The 10,051-nt window shown below is 46.4% G+C and overlaps 1 protein-coding gene across 2 annotated transcripts; it reads left to right on the forward strand.

Moving 5' to 3' along the window:
• The first annotated feature begins 216 nt into the window (after positions 1 to 216).
• Positions 217 to 9,529, forward strand: LOC146615142 (uncharacterized). 2 transcript variants are annotated; one of them, XM_085376404.1, is made up of 6 exons: positions 217 to 352; positions 487 to 624; positions 820 to 1,023; positions 1,686 to 1,793; positions 2,025 to 2,191; positions 8,897 to 9,529. In XM_085376404.1, the coding sequence occupies exons 2-6, from the start codon at positions 529 to 531 to the stop codon at positions 9,063 to 9,065; spliced, it is 744 nt and encodes a 247-aa protein (XP_085232530.1). In that variant the 5' UTR covers positions 217 to 352; positions 487 to 528; the 3' UTR covers positions 9,066 to 9,529. The 2 variants fall into 2 exon arrangements, with proteins under 2 accessions (XP_085232530.1, XP_085232531.1); XM_085376405.1 differs by lacking the exon at positions 217 to 352 and having other exon boundaries at positions 376 to 624.
• Positions 9,530 to 10,051: the final 522 nt, after the last annotated feature.

A 10,051-nucleotide genomic window follows, 5' to 3' on the forward strand; every position in this document is an offset into this window, starting at 1 on the left:
TGACGTTAGCATACAGTAAGTCTAAAGTTTTCTCTCCCCTGGTGGGACAGTCCACATATTGTTTGAATGTTGGTAGTGTATTGTCCAGTGATACATGGTTGAAGTCACCCGAGATCACAATAAAGGCACTCGGGTGCTGAGTCTGTAGCCGAGCTATGGCAGAGTGGATAGTCTGATTAGTCGACTAATCGCAAAAATAATCGGTGACTAGTCGACTATCAAAATAATCGTTTGTGGCAGCCCTAGTCTGCAGGCAAAAGAGCACTGCAAGAGTCTGGGGATGGAGAATCCTGTGTGCTCTGTGGCCAACTAGCTTTTTCCAGATGGCAGGGTTATTGCAGGGCACCAGCAGGTAATGCATTCATATATTCTTGCTGCTTTAATATACCGTGAATCTATTGTGTTCTCTTTTCTGTCTTCTCTCAACCATCAAAAAAGTTGTTAGAGCTGCTCTTGTCATTTCTGCTGTCTTCTTTGACTTCTCAGGCTCTGGATTTCCTCCAGGAAAACTCTCGGCGCCTAAAGTTCATGCGGACCAAAACTCTCCCAGTCAGTGGTGCGTTCCATACTGAGCTGATGGCATCGGCTACTGAACCTCTCAGAGAGGTGCTCCGGCAGGTGGAGGTCAGTCAGCCACTTTATCCAAAAGGGATTAACATATTTTCCGAAACATGTATTCAATTACTCTGTAAAGCTACACCAGTCCTCATTTTTAAAAGATAACCCATCCTATTCAGTCTGACTCGGAAAGTTAAATGGAAAGTATACCCAAGATTTTACATCTGGTATTCAGCCATTCAAACTGCCCTCCGTCTTCAGAGTGAGGGAAAGTCTTCCCTTCACCATGAACTCAAACTGAAGAGACGGATCCAGCGGGAAAACAGTCAGCGGGAACGCAGCCGGAGCGCCCGCAGCAGCTGCAGCAGCAGGGGCAGCCAATCTGATGACTCGACTATCCATGAGACAGAGAAGACAGAAAAAGAGAAAGACAAACAGGACTTAGAGATTGAAAACATTATCAAGGTAAGTGAGGGCTATAAGAATCTTTTTTTGTAATATTTATTTAATTACATCATGCACCAAACTATCCATGGTAGTGATTATTTAACTAAGTCATAGTGGCACTGGGCAGCTGCCAGTGCAGTTCATTTTGTCCATTTGAAAAGTACCATGTACACTCACTGGCCACATTTTTGTTAGATACACCTGTTGAGCTGCTCATTAGGTCAAATACCTAATCAGCCTATCACATGGCAGCAGCTCAGTGCATTTAGGCATGTATACATTAATAAGATGACCTGCTGAAGGTCAAATGGGATTTAAATGACTTTGAACATGCATTGTTGTTTGTGTCGGACAGGCTTGTCTGAGTATTTCAGAAACTGTACAACCATCTAACCGGTTTATAGAAAATGGTCTGAAATAGAGGAAATCTCCTGTGAGCAGCACTTCTCTGGGAAAAAAATCACTTGTTGGTGCCAAAGATCAAAAGCGGAATGAGCAGATTACTTACAGCTGTAAGGAAAGCAACATGAACTCAAATACCCACTTACTTCAACCAAGTTATCAAGAAGAGCACCGCTGAAAGCACAATACGTTGAACCTCGAAGCTGATGGCCTAGTGTCACCTGCTGGATAGAGGTGAAAACACAAACCAAACAATGGCTCTTTCATCTGTTTCACAGCATGCTCGGGAACTGGAAACTCGCCGAAGGGAGGCAGAGGAGAGAGAGCGGAGGAAGCAGAGGGAGGTGCAGATGGAACTGGAAAGACAGCTGAAAGAGGCTGAGATGGTAAAAAAAAAAGTTTTCCACTTGACACCAATTATGTACAGAGTCTTTTCTCCTTGACTTTGATCTTTGAGAACTGCAGCAAAATGTTGACTGTCATTATAAAATTCACACCTAGTCTTTAATGATTTGGAAAAATGGTTATGACAGTCCAGGAAAAGGTGATTCAGGAATAGGTCAGTTTATACCGCTCTGTTGGTGCATCTGTTTATGTAGCTGTGTGTGTGTGCATAGATAAAAGACAGCATGCAGGCTGAGATGCAGGTGAAGGAAAAGGAGGCTGAACAACAGAAGAAGAGGATCAGGGAGCTGGAGCTGACACAGCAGCAGCTGGAAGTTGCCCTTAATATGGAGATCCAGGCTCGGCTGGAGGAGGAGAGGGCCAGACTGGAGCTTGAGCGGTAACAATGGATTTCTAACTCTTATTATGGCCCTTTATTATTTTATTTGTGATGGAGATCTGAGATATCCATGAGAAGTATTAACTGTCATGCGGCGGCTGTGTGAAGGCAAGAGAGGACCCAATTGCACGGCTCTAGACACACGGGAATGAACTCAAAGGCAGGTCTTTATTAACAGGAACATAAGAAGTCATACAAAACTATACTGGGAGAAACTAAAGCTGAGGCGCTGGGAAGACACGGGAAATGCACACAACCTAGAAGGATGACGCAACACAGAACAAAGGGACACTCTGACATAAATACACAGAAGGTAATGAGGGAAGTGGGAACACACGGGGAACACAGCTGAAGACAATTACTCATGACCGAGCAGGGAGGACACGAAACTGAAAATACTGACACCAAGATGTGGACCTTAAACACAACACAGTACACAGAGATGAGCACAGAGAGAGAGGCAGAGAACAAGGATGAATACGAGGGGATGAGGAGAACACAGAACACAACGGACGGGAACACGGTACCAGAACAAACACCACAATAAAAGCATGGACACAGGGGGAATCCAACTACCAAACCAAACAATCCAATGGACATAAGGAACAAAATACAAAACCACAGGAAAACTGAGAACACTGGGTCAAAATGACCCAGGACCATGACAATACCCCCCCTCAATGGCTGACTCCAGACAGCCCTTGCGGACGGCAACGGCGGCAGAACAGATCCGGAGGCCGGCCGTGTGGAAGGCGGCGGCTACAGAGCGGGACCGGAGGCCGGGCCCCTCGAACCCTCCAGCGGAGACGAGGAAGGGCTGGCTGGGCTCTCCAGAACCCCCAGCGGACAAGGCAGGTGGCAGCGTGGAAGCCGCGGAGTGCTGGATGGGCTCATCCGAGCTTCCAGCCGGAGCTGATGTAGCGCCAGAGGGTATCGGGACCCCTGGCTGAATGTTAAGCTGACCAGAAGACCAAACTGCTACAGGGGACCAAACTGATGGCTGTAGTAATGGTTGTGGTGACAGTGGAGTGGGCGGTGGAGTGGATGACTGAGTTAACGGTGACTGTGCTAATGGTTCAGCTAAGGAGTGCATTAATGACAGGACTACAGGTTGAATGACTGACTGAGCAGCAGCCTGAATGGCTGAGTGTCGTGATGGTTGTGGTGGAAGAGAAGCGGGTGATGGTGTGGATGATGGAGCTACGGGCGACTGAGTGGCAGACTGAACTGATGACTGAAGTGATGGTAGAGGTGAAAATTGAGCTTGTGGTGGGGTAGCTGACTGAGGTGCGGGGGACACAGGAGACAGAGCCAGCGGGGACACAGGAGGCAGAGCTACAGATTGAACTGAGGGAGACTGGGTAGCAAACTGAACTAGTGGTAGTAATGGCGGTTGGGGAGAAGGCTGGACTGTACACTGAGGAGAAGGCTGACTGACTGACTGAGGAGCATCCTGTGCAGCTGAGTGTAATGATGGTTGTGGGAGCGAATGTAGGACAGGTGGTGGTGTCGGGTCCCCTGAGCCTACAATGCGGATGAAAGGTGCAGGCACCTGCTGGACACCAGTCGCTCCCACCTGAGGAGCAGGTACAGGTGCAGAGATCGGCTGGGTCCTGGCGGGCCTCACCTCAGTGGTTGGCACAGATTTCGGCAGGGACTGGGCGGCTGCTGTCCCCACCCGAGGAGCTGATACGGGTGCAGGGACCAGCAGAGCCTCAGTCGACCCGGAAACCGGAACAGGGACCAGCTGGGCGCCAGCCCCCCTCACCTGGGGAACTGAGATAGGTGCAGGGGAGTGCTGGGCCGCAGCTATCCCTAGAACGCAAGGGGCCTGGGAGGCGGGCCTAGAAAGAACAGTCTGCAAGAGATCAATTCCCTGCCCTGAGTGAGCGGATGAGGAACAGCGCTCTGACTTCATAGCGTTAAGTGTGCTAAAGCTGTAGCTTACAGGCACTAATGCACCACCTTCAGTGTTTACAGACTCTAGAGAAATGTGATCAGCTGATGCACCAACAGTCTTAGAGCTTCTTTCTTCGGAGCTAACCATGCTTATACTGACAGAGGAGGGGTTAATAGCCGATGTAAACATAGGTCTGTGCACCGGAGAGGCAGATGAAACAAAGTCTTTTACCTCCGGCTCGCTGGAAGCAGTAAACCTAGGGAAAACAGTGGTGGGTGTAGAGCCCCCTGACTCAAGAACATTCGAATCAGTAAATACGTCAGAATGGACTTTCCCCTGGGGTGATGGCTCAGAAGTAACGAGCTGGGGTCGAGCTATCACAGGAACATTTACAGTCTTGGATTTTACTGCTTTAACATCTAAGGAGGCAGGTTTTAAAGCCCCAGTGGTGAGCTTAACTGCAAAACAATCATTCTCAGCAGACACACAGGTAAAGGGCACAGAAGCAGGTGTCTCTAACTCAGGAAATGCTGACTTCAAGTTTTCAGACCTAGGAAACACTAGCGAAGGATAATCTTTCTCAAATATGAGTCCAAACGTAGGAGAAACGGTCTCTGAGTTGACCCTCCGGGCAGTACAACGGTTCATAAGAAGTTCGGGTTCGGATTCAACATTTACAGATCGTGAGCCTTTAGAGCCTACGGCAAGAGTCACAGAGTTTGCATTCCTGCATTCAGAGTAGTGAGAACTAGCCTCGGAGTGAACAGAAAGAGTGTCTTTGTCACTCACCCCAGCCGGCTGCTCAGTAGTCCCGGAATCCGGCTGAGGAGAGGACCGGCGACGGCGTCTCCTCCTTGATGAGGGAATGGAGGTGACGGGGGAAACCGGTGATGATGCGGGGGTGACGGTCTCCTCTTCATCATCCGACCTCATCGCTGCTAGGAAAGCAGCGGGAGAGCGACGGTCAGAGCTGAGAGGGGATGGAGAAGGGCTCCGCGGCAGCAGCGCCAAAAAACCCTCTCGTTTTAGCAGCCGCTGTTGCGATACCGAGAGCCCCGTCTGCTGCTGCGATGCCGTCGCGGCGAGCTTAGTTCGCTGCTGCTGCGGCGGCTGACTGGCGGAGATCTCCGTCTGCAGTCGCTGTGGTGTGGAATCCCGGGAACAGACACTGTCTGCCAGCTCACGAGCTTGTAATGCCTCCTTGGCTCGGCTCAGTTCATCAATAAAGCCCTCATAGCAGGTGAGCTGGTGAAGGAAAGGGTTTCCCTCGATTATTGCCTTTATGGCGTTAAGTCCGACGGAAATTGTCCGTGAGTCCGAGGCGCGGGTTATTCGTTGCACCAGACTCTGTACACGGAGAATATCTCCCTCACGGGCGGAGCCTGCTGGGTCCATTTCGTGGTTGCGTCGTTCTGTCGTGCGGCGGCTGTGTGAAGGCAAGAGAGGACCCAAATGCACGGCTCTAGACACACGGGAATGAACTCAAAGGCAGGTCTTTATTAACAGGAACATAAGAAGTCATACAAAACTATAAATACACAGAAGGTAATGAGGGAAGTGGGAGTTGTTACAGGATGCAAACATGTTTTATACTGTTTTGAAGTCTGGGACAGCATCATAAGAGGCATAACTGATCTCACCGTAGTCCCATGAAGACTCAAGATGAGTGTTTTCACGACTGCCATCTTGGTGTTTTGAAATCAGGCATGATGAATGAAGGGAAGAACTGTCTGTTAAGGTTCTCAGTCGTTCAGGTCATCGTAGTCTAAGGAGCTTGGAAAGAAAAGCATCTGGACTTCTTTAAGCTTCTTGAAGAGCGTTTCACCTCTCATTCAAGAAGCTTCTTCAGTTCTCTGAAGAAATTCTGAACTGAAGAAGCTTCTCAGATGAGAGGTGAAACATCTTCAAGAAACTTAAAGAAGTCCAGATGCTTTTCTTTCCACGCTCCTTAGACTGTAGTTAAACTTCACACACTGGACTTGTCAGTCACACATCCTTCGCCAGTAGGCATTCCCAGAATGATCTTTCCCCTTCTGACGCTTAGAATGACCAAATATGTGCAAAATGGACAATTCAACATGCCACCATGTCAGTCTTTTATTAAATATGACATGAAACAAATGACTGAGCCATTAAATTTGTCACAAAGGTGTTCACCTAATTCCAGGCAAATGGAATAGACTTCTATGGGACCATAAGTCTTTTTGCACTTTGACATTTGTTTTACTTTTCAGATCTGTAACCTATAACTTTTATACTGTATGTGTTTTGATCATAGGAGTCTACAGGGACTTACTTACTTTTAGCACGTTTAGCAGTTGATGTTGGCTTCTTTTTTCAGTACTGGAGCTTCCTGCTCATTGAAGACTTTTCTAAAAGGAAATGCTTAATCCAAAATGGCGTTTTAAGGGCTTGGATTAATGTCAATTTCAGCAAATATTCTTTCTTATGTTAAAAGAACATGGATCTCTGTCAGTGATAACTTCTGACTTTATAACTCAAATTTTAAGAGAGAGCTTCACTGCTAAGCTCTCATCTGTGTGGGTGTCACGGTTCGCTTGAGGACTCACATGCAGGACTCAGAGGCACAGTCAGTATTTATTACAGTTCCACCAGGTGTATATACAAACAGTGCAGGGGATAGTGCTATATACAAAGCGGTGACAGGGAAAAGGCTCCGGGGAAATCCAGGTAGGGAAAAGACACTTGCTCCTCTTCTGACTCTCTCTCCAAACACTCACACAAAAAGGGAATCCGCTCGGGGAATGCAGAGTCGGGTCCAGGGGATCTATGTACAGAAGGAAACACACATTAGAGGTTTTGCACAGGGAAGCAAATGAGAACTTGCTGAGAGCCGGGCTGCACTGACGCGAGTCACACACAACGATCCAGCGATGAGTAGAAGCCACTCCCTGGCTTAAATGCTGGCTGCACTGATGAGGCCCAGGTGTTTCCTCCTCAGAGGGGCGTGGGCCGAGGGCGTGAACCCACCATGAGTATATCTGTATCTATATAGATATATATGTGTATTCGTAACCTTTTTTCATCATCTAGTTTCCTGTGCCAGATCTTCTACTGATCCACTGAGGCAGACATGTAAAAAAACATGAACTAAAGCATATTTCTGTATATAAACAGGACCTTAAATCTTTATCAACAGCTACTTTAGAGGAAACTCTTCAATAAACTGCAACCAAAGGCTCAACTCAGAGGACAAAACCCAACCTGTTATAAATAGTGTGACAGCAAACTTTCTCTTGTGTAAAGTTACAAATAGGAGTAATTATCCACAGGAGCTTTTATACATAATGAAGTTATAATTCGTCCTGTAGAAATTGTACATTTAAGCTATATAGTTCCCTCTGTGATAACTCTGCTATGAATGCCTCTTATTAACTTTTATGCTTTTACAACCCACTATGAGCAAACACTCAGCAACAGTGGGAAGGAAAAACTCCCTTCTTGAAGGAAAAAACCTCTGGTAGAACCAGGAAATCTGTCTAAACTAGTTGGGGGTTAGAGCAACAGATGCAAGTCTTCAGATCATTTGCAGTGTGACTGTCTTTGTGCACACTTTAACCTGATTCAGTTTTCTTATTTGTCAAAATGCACCATGGGTAAAAAAAAACAAAACAAAATAGTAATGAAGGAGAATCTTCAGCAAAGATGAATTAAACAAGTTTTATTTTGATCAAATTTTACTTTAAGTAAAACACATCTTTATTTGATGACTTTAATGTCATCAAATAAAGACAGTTTTGATGGAGCTCCTGACCCAGCCCAAGCTCTCTATGAAGACGAGGAAAAACTCCCCAGGGGGCCAGATCGATGGGAAGAAACCTCGGGAAAGCCCATTCAAAGAGAGATCCCCTTTCCTGGGATGGCTGGGGGGGTTACAGGAACTCCGAAAAAGCTAAATTTTTATTTATTTATTTTTTAAGATTGACCCACTCTATCTATTCCTGTCCAACAGAAAAAAGAAAGGAAGTTACTACAATGTATCACACTTACATGATAAGGTGTGAATTGTGTGTTTGTGTGTGTTATCTTAGCCAGGGGTGAAGCTGGAGCTCCTCCAGTGTTGGGCGCTTCTCCGGGACTATAGCTAAACATGCGTCCAAGAAATTCCGGCATTCTTGAAAGAAAGAAAAGATCAAAAAGATGAAGATGATAGTTCTAGTGATCCAAGGCATCAGTGAATGTGGAAGTGTGAAGTTTTCTTACCTGTGGACAGACGCTTTTTGATGCTCAGTTGCTTTGTGAGGAACCTCGCGGTACTAAAGTATCGTGCATGAAGCGCTTCATACAACACCACTCCCATTTGCCACACCGTGGTGGGTCCACACCTGTAGCAGCTCCTAATGTACCACTCGGGAGGGATGTGAAGAGGAGTGCCTAACAAACAGACACAATTGCAATTTCTTCTAAAACAAAAGACACAAATTGTTACATCTGTGAAAAGCAGGAGCAGAATATGTTACCATAGAAGATGCGATACAGAGATCGCTGTTTAACAAAGCAGCTCAGTCCAAAGTCAATGATGCGAACTCGAGGCACATCTGAGCCGGTCTCAATCAGAATGTTTTGTCCCTTGATGTCCCGATGAAAGATGTGTTTCTCCTCAAGTTCCTTTACAGCATCAACTAGTTGCTTCAGAATGACCTGGAAAAGATGAAAAACACAATAATGAGTTAATGCTTTTCTGCCTTGATTGAATGCTGTACAGTCTAAGGCTCTCCCAGTCAACCTACCTTGGCCTTGTCCTCTGGTAAAGCTCTTCCATTTTCTGCTTTGTATTTTTGCAGGTCCACAGCAGGGACAGGTCTCTCCAGCACCAGGATCAGCTCTTTGCCAAAGTCGAACCACTCCAGCAAGGACACAGGTGCTGATATTCCCACTGACCCTTCTGCTTCACCTGCAAGTTTAAGCATAATGGCCACTTCCACCGAGAGCATCTTCCCATTTTCATCCTGAAATATTACAACAAAGTGGATGATGAGGAACGCCGCATTCAATCCAGTAATGTAAAACTAATTCAAGTGTTGGACGCTTACCGCCACTTTGCAGTAGACTTTATTTTTGGGAATGTGTTTGATGGCAACCTAGAAGACACAGAGCATTGGTGAGCATTTCCTCAGTATGACATAATGAAAGGTGGAAACACAGCAGACGTCTCAGTTTACGATATTATCCATTATCTGCGTTACTGCCTGTCTTACTACCATCATCTGAACACTTACTGGAAAACGATCTTCTATCCGGTAGCCAGAAAACACTGCTCCGCAGCCTCCTTCTCCGAGCTGGTGCTCCTCCACATATCTGGCTTGGAATTCACCTGAACAGACAAAACAGCAAATCTTGTTTTATTACAGCTGTGACACAAATTACTCTCCTCTGTAGCCTAAATGTTCCTTCTGCCCTTCCCCTGAATATAAAACCCAAGCTGCTTGCTACTTACGTTTTTGGTCTGCTACTGATTTTTTGCCCTGGTCCACATTCCTTTTTTTTTTCTTGGGTGACTCTCTGTTGTCTCCCGTGGCCTTTCTTTTGCCATTTTTTGTGCACTCCTGTTTGTTGTTCAAGTCTGGAGATGTGGAAAACACCAAAAGCACATCAGCTCACTGGATGATAGACACAAACACTAAACACCAATATCTTAAACCTAGCAACCACACTTAATCTACCCCCTTATTCAACTAATTAGCCTACCTTTACCAGAGTCCAACGAGGAGGATGCTTGCTCCTTGTCACCGCTCGTATGGTCGAGAAGTTTAGCCTTCTTTGCTTTCTTTGTTGTGCCCTCTTCATCTTGCACAACCTTGCGCTTCACTCCTTTGACCACATCTGAGCTGGTGGAAGGACCAGCCTGCTCAGCGACCCTCCTCCTTTTTATTGGGGTCTTCTTTTCAGGACTGGCCTTTCTTTTAGCAGTCCTGCTCTTACAATCTATAAACGACGAC

This window comes from Diplotaxodon limnothrissa, linkage group LG17, assembly GCF_057381915.1.
Source record: "Diplotaxodon limnothrissa isolate DT_005_m linkage group LG17, D_limnothrissa_male_GT1.1, whole genome shotgun sequence".
NCBI lineage: Eukaryota > Metazoa > Chordata > Actinopteri > Cichliformes > Cichlidae > Diplotaxodon > Diplotaxodon limnothrissa.

Excerpts from the sequence above, each read along its gene's own strand:
- LOC146615142 (XM_085376404.1), top strand. The coding sequence starts at position 529 with ATGCGGACCAAAACTCTCCCAGTCAGTGGTGCGTTCCATACTGAGCTG. Across the intron at positions 625-819 it reads AGGTGCTCCGGCAGGTGGAG|AGTGAGGGAAAGTCTTCCCT; the intron begins GTCAGTCAGCCA and ends CTCCGTCTTCAG. Across the intron at positions 1,024-1,685 it reads AGATTGAAAACATTATCAAG|CATGCTCGGGAACTGGAAAC; the intron begins GTAAGTGAGGGC and ends TCTGTTTCACAG.